Source organism: Cimex lectularius, unplaced genomic scaffold, assembly GCF_000648675.2.
Source record: "Cimex lectularius strain Harlan isolate CLEC.00 unplaced genomic scaffold, Clec_2.1 scaffold156, whole genome shotgun sequence".
Lineage (NCBI taxonomy): Eukaryota > Metazoa > Arthropoda > Insecta > Hemiptera > Cimicidae > Cimex > Cimex lectularius.
In genome coordinates this window covers 1,006,862-1,032,150 of record NW_019392760.1, presented here as the reverse complement: position 1 = coordinate 1,032,150, position 25,289 = coordinate 1,006,862, and the positions used below count along the sequence as shown (strand labels likewise).

Here is a 25,289-nt window from a genome sequence, read left to right as displayed (position 1 = left end):
CAAAAGACTAGCAGGGTTACTCATAGCTGATAAAAGTTTGACTGTAAGTCCTTTTCAATCGCAGAATTATAATGATCATTAAATTGCTCATTGAAAAATACTTCTTCAACTGCGTTTTATCAATAACGTCAAAAACAACCGAAGAAATCCTGCGTGATATTTCGTTTCACCATATATTCCATGACATATTAATACTTGGTTTGTACTACTAATTTCATCATATAATTGTTTTTTGGATTATCTAAAATTTTATGTTTTAAATTTGCAATATTTTTGAACATTATTGCTACTAATAATAATCTTAATAATATAATTATCAATAATAGTATAATATAATTACTATATAATTAATAATTATTAGTAAAAATAAATTGACATAAAAGATTTAACCAATTAATGGAACGACTAGTTTTTGGGATTTTCTCATCCGTTCTCTTTCATTATTAGTAATATTAAAAAATTAAAACATCTAAAATTTATTTAATGATAAATTTTTATAAGAAAATTCCACTCACATGTTTTGGTAAACACTGTATATTAAATTTATCTGCAATATACCGAAAACCAACATTTTTTGGGGGGACAGCTATACTTATTGCCTAAAAAGAATTTTTTTACACAATTTTTACACTTTTTGGCAGTCTTTAAGGAATTTACAGAAAAACATTTAAAACGCGCATAGTTTTTTGTAGAAAATAAAGACCCTTCAGTATTTTTAGAAGGCTACAATAAATACCAATCTCTTTTGAACTTAGTTATCCCTTCGAACTATTGTTTTATAAAAAAAAAATTAAATTAACGTAGATTGGGGATATGTAGATGAAAAAAATTATATTTTCAGAAAAAATGTTTAGTAAGAATAATTTTATCCTAGACAAATTTTTGAACTTACCCAAGATCAATATATTTATTATTCACAATCAAATATGCGAAATGAAAATAACAATTTATTTATTGTTTTTACATTATTGTTTTTACATTTTTACATTTACATTTTTACACTCTTTGGCAGTCTTTAAGGAATTTACAGAAAAACATTTAAAACGCGCATAGTTTTTTGTAGACAATAAAGTCCCTTCAGTATTTTTAGAAGGCTGCAATAAATACCAATCTCTTTTCAACTTAGTTATCCCTTCGAACTATTGTTTTGTAAAAAATAATTAAATTAACGTAGATTGGGGATATGTAGATGAAAAAAAAATTCTATTTAAAAAAAATGTTTAGTAAGAATAATTTTATCCTAGACAAATTTTTGAATTTACCCAAGATCAATATATTTATTATTCACAATCAAATATGAGAAATGAAAATAACAATTTATTTGTTTTCTTACCACAAAAATACGGAAGTTTTATATACCGGGTGAGTCTTTATAAAGGACATGGTTTTTTATTTTTATACCGCCTATTTTATTTAAAGAAAGTGTGTTTCCAAAAATTTTTAATTTTAATTAAGAATTTTAGTGTTAACTATTAATTTAAGAATTAGAATTTTATTAAGTTCGTGTGTTAAGCCGACCCGTGAATAATTGGTTTTTATACATTTTGAAGTTTTCCTTCAGAACTCGATAATTTCAGCTTATCGTCTAACTGGTTAACAAAGAAGCAAATTAAAAATTTATGAAAATTTGATTAGTTTTGGTTTCTTATAACCTAAGTTTAAACAATAACAGTCTGTTTCAATAAATTGAAATTGCCAACTTCTGAAGGAAAACTTGAGTATTTCCAGAACAGAATTTATAGATTTTTGAGCTTTTGGTTTAAATGTTTTTAGAATCGGAAGCTCTTTAAAAATGTGTGAAAAAAGGGCGTGACATTTGAACAAATTGGATCACCTGGTCTGCTCGAATCGTTTATTATTTCTTATTATAATTGTAATAGCTCTAGCAGTTTTCTATGTGAAAAATTATCTTTGGAAACACAGTTTTACAATAAAATAGGCAGAATAAAAATTGGCATGGTCTTTCATCAAAAATTGGTACGGTATAACGATTTAACTTAACCAAGCTTAGCAGAACATATAAAAAAAAACTAATAATGTAAATTTATAACTTTTAATATCAACATTTCTAACAAAATAGATAATAAACTCCAAAAATTTATACTAAATCAAAAAGACCTGTCCTGAGGCAAAAAGTTTGGATTTATTCGGTATGCAAAGACGTATGAAATCGCAAACTCCTGTTCAAAAAAGGTACATTTTTCTATACTTCAAAAACATTTTCTTACATCCAGACTAAAACAACATTAATAAAATGCTGTTGACAAAGAAGAAAGTACACATTCTCAAATATCAACATCGTGTAATCAGGATTCGATTCTCGGCTACAAATGAAATTTCTGAAATGAAAAAGACTGTATCACGAGTCCGAGTGGGTCACGATGGCTCAAGTGATTAGAGCAGCGGCGAATTGAGCCGAAGGTACTGGGTTCGAATCCCGTTCGAGACATTGACTTTTTCATTTCTACCAATACCTTACATAAACTAAATATAACTAAATATAAACTAAACATAAATTAAATACATTAACAAAAGTTAACATTTCTGGTGATTTTCCCATAATAAAAAACAGGCGGCATAGGTTAAACACACATTGTACCTACATATATATGTATGTGTGATATAAAGGAAGGGATGAAAGATTTTTAAGGAGAAGGAACAAAATTCAACAAGGAAAAATAATTAACGGTGTAATCTACATTCGGGAGATAAACTAGCAATAGCATCAGATATCAAAAGACCGCATATTCAAAGGACTAAAAATTTTTCTTAATAATCACATGTGTCATCATTTCCATGATATTTTCTGAGAAGTTGGGAAATATTTATTCTCCTTTTTGTCATCCAAAGCTATGTTACGTAATTTTATTGAAAACTATTAGTTTTTTTATTACAAAATATAAAGTGAGGATTTCATGGAGACTGCTAGACAGTGGCTATTCAAATCATCTATAAAAATTTTTAAAAGCTCTTGTCAGCTTTACTATCATTTATATTTTAGAAACCGATGTGGAGAGAATTATTTTTATTATCTGTGTGGTAAAAATCTGGAAGCAAATAGATAAACTCTGGTTGGATTTTGTTTTGAACGTTTCGCATACGGACCCTAAGCCATTCCCGGTGCGGTGCCAGGTGAATGAAGCCGTGGGCAGGCGACCTCGAGCCGACTTTCTTTTTCGCCGGCAAACCGGTTGTGCCCGGATGGAGAACCCATCTCGAAGCCCTTCGAAAACAGAACAGGAGAAAAAAAGCGGCAACGGCGCTCCGTGGATTCACGCCTTGCAAGCCGCATTAAAACGGGTCGTTAACCATCGGCGTTCATTTTCTGTTTGACGTACGAGAAGGAACGACGAGGAGAAAGTGAAAGTTCGCCTATTCTTCACCTCAGAACATTCACCGATTATAACTGTTTAAGGTTGCCTGTGGTTGAATTGAATAGGTACTTCTTATTCAATATGCAATACGATTAGTAAACTAAGCTGTTTATACGGAAAAAGTGAGTGGTAAGCTGGAAACTGTAGAATCCTCGATCCTGACACAACAAAATCACTTCCTCTTCGCCTTAAAACTTGTTCCCACGGCCTGTGGCTTTTTGAAGTTTGTCATACATGGCTCGGCCTTTCCCGTGTACTGTCGATAAATACTCCGACATCAAACACTTTGGGCTCGACGGACCAACATCCTCAGTCGGTTCGGGCACCCGTGCCCACGATCTATTGTAGTTTGCTGCAGTTGTACCGGTTTATTCTGAACTGGATTCATTTTTCAACATCAACATAATAGAACAGTGTACTAGCTTAGATCTTTAAATCAAAACTGACTTCATTACAAAAAATTACGCAATGGGTGACTAGTGGCCGCTCGAGATTGGCCAAGCCACGAGCCTTTTCGCGCTATGAGAACGGCACAGACCACAAGTCTGTGAGTAAGCTCGCCAAGCCACACGCCGTGGGAAGATAGATATTTTTCACATTGAGCAATTTTTCATTATAAAAATCATAACATGTTTTCAGGTCAAAACGCCTATTAATTGTGATAATATCATGTTCCAGGAACAAATATAAGTTAGTCATGTTCTATCTTCACATAACTCAAAGATTATTTAACGAGGCCAACAAAATGCACAAAGAACTAGAAAAAAGTACGTATGGTTATAAAATTTATATATTTGCAAAAGTACTAGACTCATTACTGTTGAGATCAGACAAAAATGTTTCGGAAAATTCCTGACCATGGCGACTCTTCTGCGGAACATTCTTTAATATTGATAATAATGTTTGTTAATAAAGTTATTTACAAAATAAAACGAAATATCTCAAAGAAAACTTTATTTTGGCGTGGATACTAATCCGTCAGCAGAACATTCTTTATGATCTTCCCTCTCATTAGAGGTAATTTTCAGCTGAAAAGAAATACGCACATGTCCACAAAGAGCAACACATCCTTCAAGGTTTATGAGTTATACGTATAGTTTTGTAAAAAAAAAAAAATCTGGAGTTTTTCTGCGATATACAGATTGCACATACACTATGAGCATCACTTTACCCTCGGCCCCACCACAATCACCTTTCAAGGCAAACTGCTAGCCATAGAAACATATGCACATGAAATAAATCATATAGATTTGAAAGGTGCAACACTAATTCTTTCAGATAGCCGGGAAGCTCTAAACGCTCTCCAAGCCTATAAGTCCACTTCGATCGACTCAAAACTTGTCTGAAACAGTCAACATTTTAGGGCGAAACTGGGATCTATAAACAGTCTAATGCTAGAGTCAGTCCCTGGTCATGAGGGAATTTTAGGCAACGAGGCATCAGAAATGTTGTATTAAAGGGAGCCTGAGCCTATGAGCATCATGCAAGCGCAAATCCATTTTGTGGCATAAACCAAAGCCATATTAAAAACCTGGAATCCTGGGTAAATAAAGAACATAGCACATATTGGGAGCGTAAACCAGGCATGGGGCAAGCAAAAAGACTATTCGCAAAAACACCCAAAGGGAAAATGAGGAAATCCTACTCAACAGAAAGAGGCTAAAAATCCTAAAATGTATATTATATACAAAAACAGGAAGTTAGTTAATAATTATTTGGAGATCGTGAGATGTGATCTAGCGTGACGTAGGTTTTAGAAAAACATTTTCTTTATCGTGCCAACGTTTCGATCTTTATGGTCTCAATAAAGATCGAAACGTTGGCGCGATAAGGAAAATGTTTTTCTAAAACCTACGTCACACCAGACCGCATCTCACGATCTCCAAATAATCAATAACGTGAACAAAAATTTTTCAGCATATGACCAATGCCGACTATGTCTAGAAGAGACAAAGAAAAATAGGACATATGTACCGGCCTTTCAATAGCTAGGAAAATGCTACGGTACTTGGGAAAGGGATATTGTGTACCCTCTTAAAGAAACGAAAATCTTCAGGAAAGAAGGAGATCGTCGAATGTTTAAGTGCGAAAGGGAGAAATCCCTACTACTCCAAATGGAGGGTGGCATTATTGGATAATAAATATTACATCTGCTACAGGCGCTCGTGAAATTATTAAAACTGTGGGAATGCTAAAAATGCTACAAAAACATGACAAAAGGCAGTGTCAGTGGGTCGAATCGGCAGTAAAGCTTCTACGTATGAAGAGTAAGGACGGAGACTCTTAAACGATCTGACTCGTAAAAGAGGGGCAAAAAAAATCATATCCTCGCTCGATTAAGAATAAGCCATGCACATAGACAAACGGACTTTTGGTCCAAGCACCATGGTCGCGCCATGGTACGAAAGGTGAGCTTAATTGGAGGACTTCATTCCTTTGCTCCGTATAGAGAGCGTGTAGGATATAAGAATTGTACCCGGCAGCGTGTTTTTGGGCTCTATTTTTCCGATTTTTAAAAGTAACGGACTGCTTTATTGTAAATAGTAATGATAGACATCTCATTTTGTGTTCTGTTTTGTGTATATTGAATGTATTTATTAGCATAAATGTATAGTGCTAGAGGGTCGATGTTATTTATCATAGCTGATGGTGGGATATCAAGCACTCGAGATGCCAAAACCCAAAGCAGGTGACGTATGGGTATATATGTGCGGACTTTAACCTTTATAAACAAATTTATCACCCAACAATATTGAAAAGACGGAAAAACAAAATCTATTCGATAACGTAATACTTTAGATTCTTTTGTAGAACCAAGGATACGTTAGACAGAGGGTCAAACGAAAAAAAGAAAAATCAGTCTTGCGTAACGATTCTTGTTGTTCTCTGAATGATTTATTGATGCAGTGTTTTTATTTTATTTTAATAAATTTAGCGCTATTCTGAATCTGTTGCTTGAAAATGGCTATTATTCGCCCTGAAATTCAGTTTCCAGGTACGCACAATAGCTAAAATGATTACTTGGAGATCGTGAGATGGGGTCTGGTGTGACGTAGGTTTTAGAAAAACACTTTCTTTATCGTGCCAACGTTTCGATCTTTATTGAGATCATCTTCAGGGCCTGGGATTTGTAAACATTGTTTATATTTAAAAAAAAGCTAAAATGTTGTGATTAGAAGCTGGATTTCAAGGTAATTGCATTTTTTTTACATTTAGGACGCTTCTTCAGTAAAAATTAAAACTGGCTGTAATAAAGTAAGTACTGTACAGAGCACCATCTTTCTGGAATAGCCTCAATAGATATTTTTGGATTCAGCTTTTTTCTTCATTTAGGTAGGGCCACCGAGTGCACCAGTCGGTAATGAGGTCTAGGTGGATAAATATATAAAGATTATGATACTTGTAAATCAAATCAATCATGTTTACGTAAGGTTTGTAAAAATAATAATTTTTGTTATCAATACAAACAATCTCAATTGCTGCAATATATCAAATATATCAGAGAGTTAATAAAAATAATAAGTGTGGTGTTTAGTGACCGTTAATCGATAATTATTCAGAAATCGTGAGATGGGGTCTGGTGTGACGTAGGTTTTAGAAAAACACTTTCTTTATCGTGCCAACGTTTCGATCTTTATTGAGATCATCTTCAGGGCCTGGGATTTATAAACATTGTTTAAATTTTAAAAAACGCTAAAATGTGATTAGAGGCTGGATTTCAAGGTAATTGCATTTTTGTACATTTAGGACTCTTCTTCAGAAAAAATTAAAACGGCACAAACTCGTCAAATTTTATAAATGGATAAAATTAAATGCAAACAATAAATATATAAAAGCCGTTGGTGATGTCGAAATGACAAAACTCATCGGTCAGACCAATACATCGTGGAAAAGTCGACCAAAATGACCTCGGAAATGACCAAATGTCCATTATCATGCAGAATCAACCATAATGCTCACTATTTAAGATTATTAATGCTTTTCCTATTTTAATACTGCAAATTTTTATTTTACTTTTAAAATAAAAAGGATAATTTCATTAAGGTGTGGGTTTTTGAACACGTTTTGATGCATTATTATGCAAATATTGAGTTTTTTTACTGTACATATTTTGCTTTTGGCATCTCAAAAATCCTGTCTGGACTTACGATGTTTTTGGACGAAAATGGCTAAACTGTACTCTACTGTAATTTGGTCCTGATTTTTTTAAAAATAAGAAATATATTTTTTCATTTATTTATTAACATATCTTGCTAATTCATATCTACTTTAAAAAAAAAGATCGAATGTATAAAATAAATAATAGATTCCTTAAGTAAGCAGATTTTTATGATATTGATAATTTTTTTCAATATGTATGCAGTCGGAAGGATTGTAAAAGAACATATGCTTTGGTTCACCTTTGGGAGTTAAGCACGGTAGATGATTTTTCTCCGGCCCCGTGAGCATAGATGCTCTAGAGCATAACTTGTGTCTACAAGGTCAATCCGGCGTCCGCAGGGCTCGGCCTGCGCCTCCTCTCTCAGGCTCTATTTGGCAACTGGTAGGATTTAATTTCAAAACCGAGAAATTGCTGAGCAAGTGTTATGAAACGCGGCGTTACGCATGTAAAGAAATCAAACGCCCGAATTTAATATGATCGGGGGGAAAAAATTGGGAAATTCCATTTTGCAACTGGCCCAGGGGACAATAAAATTGATGCTTGTTTGATACGGCTGTTCAATATTTTACTTAGCAAACAACTGTGTCAATGAAGAAATGTGGCCAACATTCATGAGGAAATATTTTTTCGATGACGTCTTTTTCAATCGATTTATTACGATTTGATATGACTACGGTTTATTAAGCTTAATGAGTAAATGTGATAACGGTTTTAATCATAATCTTGTTATACATGGTAGCCATCCAAAGTCGCACCATCTCAAATTAAGTCTGACAATTTCTGAAAAGATCATTCAGCAAAAACTGTTTAAAAAACACAGAAAAGCTGCTAGAATAATGGATTACAATGAAGATTTAATTTTTAATACGTAAGTAATATCCGGATTTATTGTGATCGTGGACAATTATGAGGTCATCGGATCGTTTGGTGATAAACGTAAAATAGTGCTACAAGAATTTTTCCCGAGTTAGTGATGCAATTTGACATATTTCTGGTTATAATTATAATATAAACTGATTTATTCTTAATAAATAATGACCATTATTATTGTTATATTCAAAATAGGCGTGCCGTAGGCTTCATAGCAGCAGGAGACCCCCTCCTTCACTGGAAGGTACGTGTACTGAATTGCAAACGATTTGCATACCTGTATCCTTTATTACCATGTACTCAACCTTTGCTATTCTAAGTAATTCAAAAGTAAAATACTTCACTTTAAGAAAACACACACACACACACACACACAAACACATACCTACACATTTCTCATAACTTATCCCTATATCAGTAGTGTAAACTTTAGCAATATTCAATTTTTAACACAAGAAAAGCCAGATGGAGAATCTTTCATCTCTGTTCCACATATTCTAATTTCTCAAGAAATCTCTAACAACAATAGCGTTGTTGGAATAACTCGACAGCACGAGTTGTACGATGAAATAGTATCGCATTCATAGTATAAAATAAATTCACTAATTTCGTGGTCCGCTTGACCAATTAAACATTACAATTAATTAAGGTTTTTAGTTGAGATGAAAAAAAGTTAATGGCACGAGAGGGATTCGAACCCACGACCTTCGGCTAGATACGCCGCTGCTCTACCACCTGAGCTATCGTGACCTCGATCCACTCGGACATCAACTCCCCATCTCAACCCCACCTTATGAGTTTTCCGTCCTTTTGCCATTTTTCCATTTCAACCGTGGGTTCGAATCCCTCTCGTGCCATTAACTTTTTTTCATCTCAACTAAAAACCTTAATTAATTGTATAAAATAAAGTTGGACTTAAAATTGGACTTAGAATTTGTCAATTGGGACGTTGAAAAACAGTTATTTCCTCGACTTTTAGCTTTGAAACATACCTCGTGAATGTTAGACGTAAAACAGAAAAATAAACACTCTACTTTCTGCTGTTTGTGTGCCTTTTTCTTGGCTTTCTTCTCGTTTTCCGTTCCGTTCTAACGACGAGGGAAAATATTCGCTAAAACCATTTACGGTGTGTGTAACTTTCGAGTAGATTTGCGGGCAAAAAACCGCAAAGAGAAAATTTTAAATTGCTCGAAATAGTGAAGTGAAAATAGTTTTCCCCCACCTGTTATTCTTCCGTACCTAAGCAAGAATTGTAATTTGTTACAGAATACTCTCAATAGACAGTTGGACAACAATGTTTAAGGCTATGGTAACTGACCCTTTGTGGCTTCGTGTAATGATGTAGATGTATTAAACGGGGTGTGATATACCGCGCCCTTTAAGAGCTATTGTTTCCCCCGTTCTATGCCTATAGCATGATGATGGTAGAAAATTTTTTTGGGTAAAACGAGTGAATCATAGGTTTGCGTGTTGAACCATCACTGGTCACTTTTGGGTCCGTCCGATATTACTCAAACGCGCTTCGGCTTTAAGTTTTCAGTGTAAACCTGGAACAACCACCATCAACTTCAAGCAAAGGTACATTCGCCTTCATAGTCAAGGTTAATATGTTCTCGGTTCAATAGGAATGTATTGCAGGACAGATTAAAGGATTTTCACGGAAGCTAAAGGGAGAACTATTGTACTAACCTAGGACGTGTTGGACCTAGAATAATAGTAGGACTGCAGACTCCTGATATGTATGAATTTGGGGCAGCAAAAAGAAGAAACATGATTTCTGTTGACAGAGAGATTCCTACTCCTGGGAAAGGAATAACTAAGTTCTGAAGTACATATACTTAATAAAACTTGGGGATCTGTTAAAAAGCATTAAATTTAAGGAAAAGCTCTTGACAATAAAGGAATTTCCACGTTAGACTAATATTGGTCACGGTGTTAAAGAGGTTAGAGAGGCCGAATCACAGTAACCTAAAACTAAACCTAGTTGAGGATATGTGGTCAGATAATTACGAAATAAAATAACAATGCTAATATTATCATATAATATTATATCCTTAATAAAATTTAATTTGTTACTTGCTCAGAACATGCTAGATCGGCAGTTACACAAAAATAGTCAGGGCTAAAATGACCGTTTCTTGCTTACAGAATGCTTTATTGCATTGTTGTTGCTCTGAATCATCCAAATTATGGAACCATACTCACATAATAAAATGTTACTATTTTATGAGGAATACAAATTACGTCTTAGTTACAGAATATCCTCAAAAACAGTAGTCGAAGCTATGGTGTCAGACCCTTAAGTCTTACACCTATTCATGCTTGCTTAATGTTCATGGTCAGGGTCAGTAGACAGTTAATTACCAAATAACGGAATCATACTCATAAGTGCAAGATAAATCGCAGGATGCTTCTTCGTATCAAGATCGCTTACATTGCATAAAAAACATTTTATCAGAGAAAACTATTTTATTCACGCCGTGGCATACAGTTTTTAATGAGAAATCCTATCAGAAATGGAAGAAGTCGAGATCTTTTCAGGCATACAAACGTTTATGCTTGCAGAAAACTCTTTTTTATTATATGCGCGTTCTTGGTAAAGGTTCAGTAGACACTCAATTACCAAGTAACGGAATCATACTCATATCGTGCATAAAATTAATCGCAGGATGCTTCTTCGTATCAAGATCGCTCGGTTTTCATAAAAACTATTTCATCCAGGCCATGGCAAAAATGGTTTTATTGTAGAAAAATCATTTCAGAAATGGAAAAAAATCAAGATTTTTTGAGGCTCCTTTTAAGGAGTTAGTCTTTCTTTTATAATGTGCTATTTCTTGGTCAAGGTTCAGTAGACGCACAATTATCAATAATGGAATCATACATCGTGTAATCATGATTATTTCATTGGACATAAGTCGCAGGCTGCTTGTTGGTATTCATTGAAAAAATATTATGGCAAGCTATTCATGCAGACCATGGCAAAATGGTTTTAAAGCATCACGATCCATTACGGCATCGAGTTTATGCTGTGAAAGCATGACTTTCTTTCATTATCTTTTCCATTGCGGCAACCAGTTTATGCTATGAAACCGTGACTTTGTTTCATTCTCTTCACTTGCCTAAGGTTGATTGATTAACTAAATTAACCAGAATAATCCAGCCATATTATAATAGAATTTTAAAAAATTGGATAGAAATTACCATTTTTGGTTGTTTCAGGCAGGAAACTGGTCGAACACAGTTCTTTGACTTTTTCAGTTATAATGCTCCGATCGTAATTGTTCATAGTCATAAATCACACGATCTTCATTTATTTAATAGCGCCTTAAAAATTTCATCCAGGCAGTGTAAAAGTTATGTTATGTTAAGGCAAGTTATGCTTGACATGGCAGGAATTCCCTTTGTCACATGCTCATTATTGGTCGTAGTTAAGTTGAAAATTTATTACCAAATTTGGGGAGTTTCATAATCACACATTAAAAACTCAGTTCTTAAAATATTGTCAAATGTTTGGGAATAAATCCACTATATTGCTTTGGAAAAATCATTCAAATAACTTCATCAATAATTTTGCACATTAACGTTAATAAACGACGATATGCTTTAAGATATCTAAAAAAAATTAAATCCTCTAAGTCCTCTAATTATCTAAAACGTAACTAAAACTCTAATTCTGTAATGAATAACTTAGGAGTCAAATTATGGATGCTTCTGGCAAAATAAAAGGCCATGTAGCCTTATTTATCTTTCACAATTATGGTGAATACTGCCTTCCTGCTGATGCAAAACAAAATTAAATTTACAAGATCACAAATCTCATGTTTTATATTTAAGAAGAAAACTTTGCTAACTACAAAACATTACATAGTACTTGATTTTAAGTTTATAATACGAGAAAGATCTACTCTAGTGAATACTGGAAGAGTTCACAAATTTGTTACTTTTTCTACATTAATTATAAATATTTAAAATTTATTAATTTAAAATTTACATTAATTTTAATTTTTTTTCCCAAAGTAAATATTGATTATTTATCTGCCTATCTATGGAAATATAAAACACGCAATGTACTTCAAAATATAAAATTTAATGTTAAATTTGTTTTTTGGACCTAAACAGCGATTCATCAAGACTTGATGTAAACATTTGATCTAACACTTGATAAATAAAACGTTAATCAATTTTAAAATACTATAAAATATGGTTAATTAAAGAAAAATGATTTGATACGTAAAAACTTTGCTACACCGATTTTTATGTCTATTATGAGAGAACGTTCTTACTGTTGCAAATCCTGGAAGAGTGCATAAATGTGTATATTTAAAAAATAGATAAATTGAGTTTTGAATTTTTTTCTAATTAAATTTAGGGTTAGTAGAACAACATCAAAAATATGTTTATTCAAAGGAACTTACACCCACGAGAATTCTTCTACTTCGGCGATCTCTTGGCAAGTTGGCAAGTCATATGTCAAGGGATATTTTCATAATAAACAGTGTCAAGACTTTGACAAAAACTCTTTATGAAAACGATCGTTATTAATAAGATACGTCGTCTTGGGGATCGAAACCGATTAGCGAAACGTTCGTCATATCCCGAGTGAGATGTGAGACCTTGCTTTGTCCCTTGGCCGGTTTCGAGGTTCAAAGACCTTAAGGCCATCTTCTTCGGCCCATCCAGCACCATCTTTCAACCTGAAGGACATGGTTTGTTACACTATCTCATGAGGTGATTCATCTTTGGCTGCTTTCCATATTGGGCCAGGCCCGGTCGCAATTAGTTTTATCGATTGACTTTTTAAGTTGACAATACATTTAAAAAAGGTGTTTTTTGAAAATTTTCCATTTCAACGAATCATATTTGAAATTTCTAATACGTCATCCATAGTTGGAGAAAGGTGGCATAAATAAACTGAATGTCCTGAAGGCTTGTTAAATAAGAAACTTTCTTTTACTTTCTCGTTGGTGACAAGTAGTTTTACAATCCTAGACATTTTCATAAATAAATATTTACATGAATAAGTCAAATCGTTTCAAATGTTGTTATATATACAATATTTTAATTAAGTCAAAATTGTATAAATTACAACAAAATATTTTCTTCGTAAATAAGGAAAATTTACCACACTTTTAGAAATTGATGTGTAACTTTTTTTAAATAGCTTTATGATCATGCATATTAACCAGATGTCAGGTTGTAAGATGCTGCGCGTACTTTTGTTGGGGGGGGAAGAGGTGAGTGAAAAAAGTCCAGGGCGACGGTAGAAATTGAACCCACGACGGAGGGTTCTAAGAGCTAGATTTGTAACTTTACACAAATTGTAAAACGGTTCATCTATGTGTATTCTTGTGTACGATAATGTTCGCGAAAAAAATTTTTTGTTTGCAAAACTAAAAGTACTTTCTCAGACTTTTTCTACTTCTATTTTTTTTTTTTTTTCGTTGTGTATGCATTCTCACTCACTCATCTGATCTGACATTTTCCATTTTTATCATTATCTTCTATATGGATCTCTTTGTATCTGTATCTCTCTTCTTCTTTCCCTATCTTCCTTCTTTATTACTCACTTTCATATGTGTCTCTATCATTCTTTTCTTTTTTCATTCTATGCTCTCTGTTTATCACTCACTATCACATAAAAGCACACTCTATCTCTATAACTATCTGTTTCTGACACTCTTTTCTCCCGTTATTTTATGCATTCTTCCCTCCTCTCACTCTCACTCTCTCTCTCTCTCGCTCTCTCTCTCTCTCTTTCTCTCTTTCTCTCTTCCTCTCTCTTTCTTTCTCTCTCTCTTTCTCTTTTTCTCTTTGTATCTTCCTCTCTCTCTTCCTCTCTCCTCTTTGTGTCTTCCTCTCTCTCTATCTTTCTCTTTTTCTCTTTGTGTCTTCCTCTCTCTCTATCTTTCTCTTTTTCTCTTTGTGTCTTCCTCTCTCTCTCTTTCTCTTTTTCTCTTTGTGTCTTCCTCTCTTTCTCTTTGTGTTTTCCTCTCTTTCTTTTTTTCTCTTTGTGTCTTCCTCTCTCTCTCTCTCTCTCTCTCTCTCTCTCTCTCTCTCTCTCTCTCTCTATTTCTTTCTCTCTCTCTCCCTCCCTCTCTCTCTACCTTTCTCACTTTCTCTTTTTGAAAGACTTATTTATTGATTGTAGAGAAGACTGATTCTAATGAAAAATATATTGTATTTTTTTTAAATCCGAAAACGTATACAACTATTTATCTAATCTAATATCTATCTGTCTAATACTTTTTCTGGTAAAAATAGTGAAGGACTTGATAAAATCCAATTTAGTATAAAAAAAAGCCCACTTCCTTAATAAATTTCAATTTTTACGTATATAAATAAAACCAAAAGTTTTCATAATTATAATTAACCTGTAATGATTTAATTATAATTAATTATAATATTTCGTTGATTTACAACGAACCAATATAAAAACTGAGAATTAGTTGATATTGTATCATTAATTTTTAATGTTATCGTCTTGTTATTTGTTTACCTAAGTATCTAAGTTGATACTCATAAGATCAAAACAAGAAACAAGAGAAATAATGGATATAAAAAATGAATATTTTGAAAATTAAGGGTTATAAGCTATTAAATCTATAAAAAAAAACCTTTTAGAATTTTTTCAACAATTAGAGTACCACCTCCAAGTCTCTTGAGTGTTGGCTACCTCGGGTTCAATTTATAAACTACGATATTACCTTTTAAATTTATTTGCGTACCAATACACAGTCCTTTGAGTATTGGCTACTTTTGGCTTTGTCTTTGATCTTGCAAGTACGATTACAAAAAAAACTTAAAATATTTCGTAGTGCTATATTGTAACTATTTTCTTAACAGAAACTACATTTACAATAGATGTAAATAAAAATAGATTTTTAGTATTTCTGTGTTAGTTGCAGCAACATAGGGTAAATATTTTTTTTCTGTAGGAACATCTCATTTGTTACAAAAGCAAGTAAAGTTTGAAACAGTTAAGTAGAATCTTTATGACATTGGGTGTCAAGCAGAAGAGACTTGTGCGCCGGCTTAAAATACAACCGCCTATATTCAATTTTCGAATACGTGTAAGCTTGAAAAATCAAGACAATATGGTGTTTTTGTTTAGTTTTGTAAAGTAAAATGTATGTCTGTTAGGAATATTATTCATACGGTAGTCAAGGACGACTGCTTAATGGCATTCCTGAACACGTTCTGCCCGTAAAAGAGCGCATCTGCGCAAAAAATCTAAACACGCATTTTTTTATAGAATGTGAAATTTCGGTTTATAAATTGTGCAAGAGGTTTAATTAGTTTGGTTGAGGGTTTTACCTTCTGGGTTTTGGTAGTATCCCCATAGCGGTATAGCAAGGGCAGCAGTGGCGAGTGCAAAGCAGAGAAGACCTAAGGCCGAGACGGCTGTCGAGTAGTGTGCCCTTTGCGTTGGCGCGTCCGACATCCTGCTGAATCCCTCGTAGGCATCGTCCCACAAAACGGTAGGAAACAGAACACAACACCACCACCGTTGCGGCACCAAGACACTGACTGGCACCACGCGCCCCCCGCCGGTTCGCTCTTCTCTTCGCTGCAGTAGTGGGAGACGCGACCGACTCCCACCCGATGTTGAAGTCGACCTGTTTTTTCTCTCTTTCTCTAGCGTTACGTCACGACATGCATCGTTGAATCAAACTCTTCACACGCTTACCTGCCCCCTTCGCCGGTCTTTATTACATCCTGGGACTCCTCATAACGGTGGACTTCTCGATTGATCGACCGTTCGATGCCCAGCTAACCTTCGAACTCATCAACCCGACAGAACACGATCCTCCGCGTAACTGCATCTACTCAGAGTTTCGCTGAAATTTCATCCTAATCCCTTTAGCTTATTTCATGTTCTATCAAGTCCTAACTATACTGTTATGTACATAACATACCACATAAATGCGGTTCTAAAATTGAAACCAGTCTGAAGATGGGACGCTGGTGCCCTCGAAATCCATATCGATATAATAAAAGGATATTTTGAAATGGTTGAAGGTTAAAGTTAAAAAAAAGTTTAAGTTGTTGAAAAATAAACTAAAAAATCTTAAAACAAGCGAACATCGAAGAAGAAAGAAGAGAAGAATAAATATCACAGATGCTGCAACAAATTTGACGTATAGAACCAAGAAACAACATAAGAACTATCAAATGATTTTAACTCTACTACTATTAAAGTGTTTAAATTTTGTCAAACTTTAACACTAAAAACTCCACCTAGTCAAGTCATCACGAAATAGATAGTTGTCATTTAGTACTAGCCTTTAAATCCCAACGCTACATTGGTACAACAAATTTACCAGTTTTAATACAATCCTTTAAATCAATACTTTATACATTCAAGTCGAATTTTTTGTGTAGTAACATTTTCTGTGAAATAAAACATGTTTGGTAACAGTACGAGCTTTAATTAGCATTAAGAGGTCATGTTTATGGCAAAACTATTTCCATGAGAGCAGGTGGTTATTGCCAGAAACTATATTAGTACTACAAAACTTATTTTATACACATTTTTCAACAGTATCGCTTATAAACAAAAGTTCAAATGCCGTCGAAACATAACAGTAAGCAAAGGTCGTAATAGCTAATAAAAACTACTCTTATAAGCAGAAGCACCAATATTACTATAAAATCAAATAAACTGATTTGATCTCTATTTCTTTTAAAGACAGAGTTCAATTTTTTTTTAAATTTCTACTGATGTGTGATTATTTCAGTAGTCAACACCAGGGTCCATAACGGCGGAGCTACAATCCAGGCTGAGGAAAGCTTAAACTTCTTTTCTTTGTCTTTTTTTTAATAGGAATTTTAACAGTTCCCTTTCTTGTGGATAAAATCCGTATTTACAACTAGAAGCCTGTAATTTTCTTCTTAGGAGCAGGTCGTCCTGTTCCCCCTCGTACCGCTACGTTACTCGGAGGACCGACCTCCGCCGATAGCCTTTCTTTAGATATAACTATTCGGAAATCGTGAGATGCGGTCTGGTGTGATGTAGGTTTTAGAAAAACATTTTCTTTATCGTGCCAACGTTTCGATCTTTATTGAGATCATCTTCAGGGCCTGGGATTTANTATTAGTACCCTATGTGTTTAAAATGCAGGATGTAACATAATTATATGTTCCAGGTTTTTCACCTTGGAACAAAATCTGCAATGCGGGGGGAGTTCGATACATTTATTTTATTCAAATGCAGATTACGAATCCTACGATTTGACCTTAGTCTGCACATTGTACAGGTTTTTACTCACCGAAGACGAACTGAACCATAGTGTAATTTGGTATGTCCGGTTTTATCGTTTTGAAAAAATTGGGTGACCTTGTTTATTGTTTTTGCCAAGTTTTTTCTCGAGCAGCTTTGAGTTTGTTAAATATGCCCGTTTGGTAAATTTTAAAGGCTTGAAACGGCCACATCTTTTTTTGGCTAAGTTATCTACTTTTTCGTTACCCTGCACTCTACGTAATGATATGTCAAGTATCGTATATTTTTGAGTGTTTCACCGACTACATGGTCGTCAGTTGGTCCTGTGGTCCTGTTTGCTCGTATTGTAAAGCATTTCTATATGGATTTTCACCTGATCTCCTACGGGCTTAACAGTACAGGGTGCACAATGACTCTACCTCATTGACTGACATTTTTCAAGATGGCCCCAGCTCCTTCATCAGGAAATGCAAATCGGTGTTGTCCTCCTGGATCTATAACTTATTTTAACATTTTTCTTTAATATCTATTTATATTTACATATAATTTAGGTCTGTCGCCTAAGCACCGTATGAGCATTTTATTTTATTAAATATTTTAATGAATAATAAAATTACATTCTATGAATTTGTAAAGTACAAGGATTTATTTGAAAATAATTTAAATACAAAACAGAATTGTGAAGTGTTGCCTTAGCGATGACACAAGTCAGAGTTAGAAGTTAATAATAAATAAGTTTACTTATCTTCCAAGGCTGATAGGTCAAAAGTGATGAGAAAATTGTACATTAATTATATTGACAATCTTTGAAAAATTTCTATTTATCTTATAAAAGAAAAGTCCATTATTCCAGTGTACATCAGAGGTTCAAAGGTACTGTACGGACTTAATCGATTTATTTACGTACTAATCGATAACTTTTGGTAATCGTCCAAATTTCCTGTAATTTCGGTTACTTGGAGATGATTAAAAGTAATAAAGGTTCAATTATTATTGCTGTCTGAATAGTCCTCGGCTTGCAAGGAAAATGGGACTTCTGGAAAGATCTTAATAGAGAAGATCATCAGATTGAACCTATCCGACTTACCCATTTTAAATATGGTCATTACGAATCCTATTAATATCGAATGTGAGAATTGTTAGACTGTAAATCACACTCCCACAAAAAATAAAAAAAAATAATAATAGGAACTCTTAATGGTTTGGTATATTCGAACACCTTTTTTAGACTTAGGAATGCCTGGTCCTCTTGCTTTACAATGCAACCAAACAGGATTTATTTTGAATTTGTTTCTTCTTTATACCCAATCCAAGGAAAGTAGATACTTTATGAAAAAACAACTTTGCTCATTTTTTAGGAGTTCAGCTTTCTTGAAGCTGTTTCACTGCGTTTATTATTATTATATGTTTTGTGCAAAGAAAAGTTCCTTTTCGTTATGTTTTTGTTATATTGTTGAAACTTTATAATTTCAGAAGATTTGAGTTTTGTACTTGTCTTATGTACCTGACTTTATTCACACTACCCCAGATAATTCGACATCCCTCAGGATAATTGGGTATGAACCTCCGCATTCGCGCTAATAAATTTCATTCAAAACCAGACTTCGTTCACATTATTTAAGAGGACTCGATATTCCTCGGAGTAATTGTGAATAGCACTGCCATTCAAGCTAATAAATTATTACAATTAATTAAGGTTTTTAGTTGAGATAAAAAAGTCAATGGCACGAGCGGGATTCGAACCCACGATCTTCGGCTAGATACGCCGCTGCTCTACCATTTGAGCTATCGTGAACCGTAACTTCCCATCTCAACCCCACCTTTTGAATTTTCCCTTCTTTTTGCCATTTTTCGATTGTCGTGTAATCAATTTGATTCTCGGCGACAGATGAAATGGCCACGGAATGAATCCAATCCGATTACACGACATTTGAAAAATGGAAAAAAGTTGTTTATCTCAACTAAAAACCTTAATTAATTGTCCTATATTAATTGGTCAAGCGGACCACTAAATTAGTGAATTTGTGTATAAGATTTTAATTTTGAACAATTTTTTAAACATTTTTCTAAGTTTTTTCTATTTTATCAAAGAATTATTAACTTATTCTGTACGTTGTAAACTCATTTTCACCCTCATTCCTTTGTAAAATGTTAAAAGAACTCGCAAAAAGCGCGCATATTAGAATAAATGATAATTCTTGAGAAATGGATATCGTTAAAGAGATGCAAAATTTCAGCTGGAAATTGTTAAAGGGTCGGAGCTTTTAATATCCCGGGTGAGTAGTTAATAAGCCGTTATTAAATTTGCTCAAACAATTTAAGCAAGTCACGGTCACGAGTCACGTTGTTGACATCTTCCTAATGGGTTTCGCCTGTTTCTTCCTGATGAGTTTCGGGACAATCGATCTTGACTTATAGAGTCGCCATTTGAGACATTATCCATCAATTGGAAAACATTAAAACAATTTTTTCTTTAAACAAAATCCACTCATATTTAAATTAACGAAAAATAATCCAATCTGATTTTGTTAAAAAGTCCACCGATTAATTTTTTAAAAGAAATTAAACAAAAGTTCAGAATTTTATGATTATTTATGAAAGGTTGCGTGATAATGTGCTTCCCAACAAAGATAAAGCTAATTTATGACAAACCATTCCTGAGTTTCGACCGTACCCATTTTTCAGAAGAACAGAAAATTACCCAGATTATTTCTCATTATTTTATGAAATGAGGGAGAATATATATTTATATTCTTGTTAAATTAAAACCCTAATTTGTTTCTCGTTTGTTTTAACCTTCAGCACTGCACTTCATCTATGTCTTATCGATTACTTCCACATATTTTTTGCCTCTTTCTCACAAACTTTCTCTGTCTCTTTTTTTTTTTTTTTAATTTGTTGTATATTATAACTACCTTAAGTAGGTAAAAAGTAACAGTGAGAAAGGTAATTAAAACAAAACAAAATTAAAACCAAGAGTGGAGGAAACACCCATTGGTATTACTCCAATGTTACAATAATATTGTTTGTTCAATTGATACGTGTGTCATTATTACTTTCACTGTCATCATCATCACTTCCTAGGAGATCTCGCGGCCATTGTCTCTTCAGTCGGCGGGGAGGGTTTGGGGGGATTTGTCGGGATGCGAGGTTTCTGATGTGTTGGTTTACGTTAGATGGGAGGTTTTTATGAAATTTACCGTAACGGAAACATATTTCATCTTGTACGAAAGGAATATGTAAATATGTATGTGTAGTTTGGTACGATACATAAAATAGAGCATCTAGTATTTTTCGTAATATTATAGACTGGGCAGTTTGAACGCGGTGGATATTGGAATGTTTGGCTGAACCCCACACTTCCAGTCCGTAAGTCCAAATCGGCTTAACTGTGGTGTTGTAAAGCAGCCTTTTATTTTTGAGATGTAAATTAGAGCGTTTGTCAAGAAGTCGTGCAATAATTCTAAATGGTGTCATAACCTCCTGACGTTTCAGTCTTGTGTGAGGATTCCACGTCAGGCGTTTGTCGATGTACAATCCGAGGTACCGCACCTTGTCCGCAGTTGGGAGGGGAGTATTGTTTAAGGAAACAGGGGGGGAGATCTTTTTACGAAGAGTGAAGGTAATGTGGGTGGATTTTTCTGTGTAAATTTTATCCTTTTCTTTTTACACAAGCCTCTAGTAGTATGATATGTTGCTGGAGGTTTCGAGTGGAAATGACAAGATCGGAGTTGCTAGAGAGAATTGCCGTATCGTCTGCGAATGTGAATGTGGTGATTTCGGGATGAGATGGCATGTCAGCTGTGAAAACCTGGGCCAGAACGCTACCCTGAGGAACACCAGCATGGATAGGAAAATATGAAGAGAGGAAAAGGCCTTCGATGACTTGGAAGAATCGGTCAATGAGGTAACTGTTCTAGATAGTAGGTGGTTGGAAGGATGCCCTTGAGCATGAACAGCAGGCCCGGGTGCCAAACTCGATCAAAAGCTTGGCTTACGTCAAGAAAGGCTCCGGAAAAATACTGTCCCATCTCAAGGGAGGATGAAATAATGTCTACCACGCGGTGACACTGCTGGACAGTTGAGTGGTGGTTGCGAAAACCAAATTGATGAGCTGGGATTATGTTTTGAGAATTTAGAATCGGAAGAATTCTTTTCAGTAGGAGTTTTTCTAAAATTTTACCCAACGTAGGTAGTAGACTTATTGACCTGTATGAAGTAGTACAATGTGTTTGCTTTTTTGGCTTAGGGAACATTCAAATATACTCGCTCTCATTGCATGTATCTTATATGTATGTAATCTATAACATTGTTAGTAAATTTTGTAATTATATCATTTTCTTTCTTTATCGATTTGTTATAGTTCAATGAGTGTAAATTTGTGTTATCAGTACTGTTTTACATTCAGCTTAAATTTTCTATTTTTATTGGATTTTTTATTATTATATACATACGTTCATCTAGAAGCGCATGTATGTAAGTTCAAATTGTAAACCGTTCGTTTCTCGTTGAGTGTAAGAAAGGTCAAATTGACCTAACTCTGCGAGTTTTGTAAAATAAATCGTTTATCAAATCAAAATCAACCCCCCCGTCACTCACTCACTCTCTCTCTTCTCCTCTTTCTCTATCTACCTATCTTTATTAGTATCTTTCATAGGACTCGCTATCTGAGTCACTCTCTTCCTCTCTTTTTATTGGTATCTCTCACTCTCTCCCTTTGTCTCTTCCACCCCTTTCAAACTCTCTCCCTCCTTCCCTCTCTTTCTCTATCTCTTTCTCTCTCTCTCTCCCTCTCTATCTACCTATCTATCTATCTTTATTGGTATCTTTCATACCACTCGCTCTCTGAATCACTCACTTCCTCTCTTTTTATTGCTCTCTATCACTCTCTCGCTCTGTCTCTCTCTCTTTCTCTCTCTCCTTCTCTCTCTCTTTCTCTCTCTCTCTCATACCACTCGCTCTCTGAGTCACTCACTTCCTCTCTTTTTATTGCTCTCTCTCACTCTCTCCCTCTGTCACTCTCTCTTTCTCTCTTTCTCTTTCTCTCTTTTTCTCTCTCTCCTTCTCTCTCTCTTTCTCTCTCTCTCCCTCTCTATCTACTTATCTATCTATCTATCTATCTTTATTGGTATCTTTCATACCACTCGCTCTCTGAGTCACTCACTTCCTCTCTTTTTATTGCTCTCTCTCACTCTCACCCTCTCTCTCTCTCTTCTTCGCTCTCTCACTTTCTCTGTCTCCTTCTCTCTCTTTCTCTCTGTTTGTCTATCATCTATCTAGCTTTATTGGTCTGTTTCATCTCCGCTCACTCTCGTTCTCTCTTTTTATTGGTCTCTCTCTCTCTCTCTTTCTCTCTCTCTAACGTTTATATCTATAAATAAATACATAAAATCTAGACGAAAATGTGAAAAATCCATCAACCACCCAAAGTTAATTTAAAGCATGACTGACAAAACAATTGACTTGATTTTTCATCAAATAAGGGAACTTTCGCTTTGATAAATCAACAATGGGAATTTACGTGGAAACGCATACGAGCATCCAATTTCAGTTGTATGCAGTTTGGTTTAACTTTTTCGATTGTGAGCACCGAGTGTTTCCTATTTAGCAATTTGTCCGTGATCGTTTCAGTTAATGAGTTTTTATAATCTGAACTGATCATAGTGGTTTTTTCTATATAATTACTAGATTATAAGGTTTAAATATTTTTCATAGTGATTTTGTAAATGATGTTTGAGAAGGAATGGAATATTTGTTGTTATTTTATCGGGTATCATTCAGTAGTTTAAGTTTCTCTTTCAGTGCTTAATTGAAAAACTTAGTTTCAAATTTACCAATTTTTAATTATTTTTATTTATCGTTAACGATAAATAGGAATGGATCAGATGAACTAAGTTCGTAGTTGTTATTTTCCCTGGGTCGGGTGTGTTAATTTTGTTAGCACATAATGATCATAGGGTAAGTTTGTTAACTGATGGGCCCGCTTGAAGTTAAATCGAACTTTTCCAAATGGCAGAAATGATGCTATTAGGCTATAATGGGTATTGTGGTACAAATTCTCAGCTTTTAAACTTTAAAATGACGAAGAATATCGTTTGGAGGTAGAAGAATTACCCTATGCACAAAATATTTTCAATTTCATAATCTATTTAGAGGTTTAAAATAAGATGAAAGTATATCTTTATTTTACTTTAGTTTTTGTTTGATTCATTTTAGGAAGTAATTTATGTATCAATTTTCCAATCTGAATATTTTTGACGGACAAAAGCGTGTTCATTTCGCGATACACCTGAAAAGCCTAGAATTAATCCATCAAAGGGGACAAAAATAACAGCGACCCCTTTCACCGTTCACAGACGTATAAAAGGAATTGGAAAAGGAAAAATAACACACAAACCCTCAATTGAGGGTGGCTGGTTTTTCATTGCATTTCCCAAATTTGCCCTGAACCCGTTAGAGAGAAACAATTTATTCAGCGGAGGTTCATACACATGAAGGGATGATAAAAGCTTTGATATATTTGGGGGTTGGGAAATGACTGTAAACTGTCGAAAGATGGTATTGGTTAAGCATAAATAAATAAGACTTTTATCGATTACTTCGTCTCCAAAATTCAAATTACAATACTTTAAAATAACCATATTACATTTTTCTAAAATTTGATTTCATTAAAATTTTCTATAAAAAGTACGTAATAAAATAAATTTAAATTAAAGAAACTTTTTTTCACCTTTTTCACTTAAAAATCAGGACTGACGTACCAACAAACACATCTCTCAAATCTCCTGCATATTTCTTAAGATCTTTGTGCATTCAACTCTGATGACGATGATGATGATGATAATGAATGGAGACTAGGAAATGGGAGGTTATTTTCCAAGACATGCAGCCTTCTGGCTTATTGTGCTTTCCTAGTTCCTTAGTTCAGACTATTGACTCCACCCTTCTCTTAAGATATATAAGGTCATTGATGGACGTTCCTACAATTCCTTTCTGTGGATTTTGTTTGTATCCTAAGTTATCTCCTCATTGAGCGGTTACTTCACATTCTAAGATGGGTGGCTGTTTCTTTCTCCTCTTCACATAACACACAAATAGGGTCATTTTTGAATATGAAATTTTCTATTCTCAGATGACAGTGATCAAAAAAGTCCTATAACTCTTCTGAGTTTAGCCCTTTCTAACTGTAGCAGTTTGCCAGTCTTGGTATGGGTTGTTTTAGTATGACCTTATTATGTCTAGCACCTGTTTTTCATTAGAAATGTTTACTTTTTATCAATTATCACCCAATCTTTTCCTTTTTAATTTCATTCAGTGTTCATTTATTGAGGGGTTTCAGTTTCTACATGCGATTCAGGTCATTCGTAAATCAAGTTTTTTCCTTGTTTGAAAATTCCATGTCGTTTATTCGGTATGCTTTAGTTTCTGAACATCTTCCTCAAGTAATCAATTTAAATAAGTTGGGGGAAATTGCGATTTTTGTGGAAACTTTAACTGTCTTTTTTCCGAGATTACTGTTGCTATTCATTTTCCAAACACATGCGGTTAGCATATTCACTAACCTGTGCGAAAAGTAAAAGAAGTGAACATTTTCTTTGAGCTCGCAAAATTAGGTCTCATTGCACCTTTCTCAACAGTGACAGGAAGGGAATAATAAATGAAA

The 25,289-nt window shown here is 34.2% G+C and overlaps 1 protein-coding gene and 1 long non-coding RNA gene across 3 annotated transcripts in view; one reads left to right on the top strand and one right to left on the bottom strand.

Moving 5' to 3' along the window:
• Window positions 1-15,951, bottom strand: part of LOC106669796 — a 130,907-nt gene extending 114,956 nt beyond the window's left edge. The window contains exon 1 of the mRNA XM_014399532.2: window positions 15,721-15,951. Within this exon, the coding sequence (XP_014255018.1) occupies window positions 15,721-15,847 (127 nt within the window). The 5' untranslated portion in view covers window positions 15,848-15,951. The remainder of the gene's footprint in view (window positions 1-15,720) is intronic.
• The window catches only part of LOC106669800, a 219,411-nt gene that overhangs the window by 76,067 nt on the left and 118,055 nt on the right, over window positions 1-25,289 (top strand). The window lies entirely within an intron of this gene.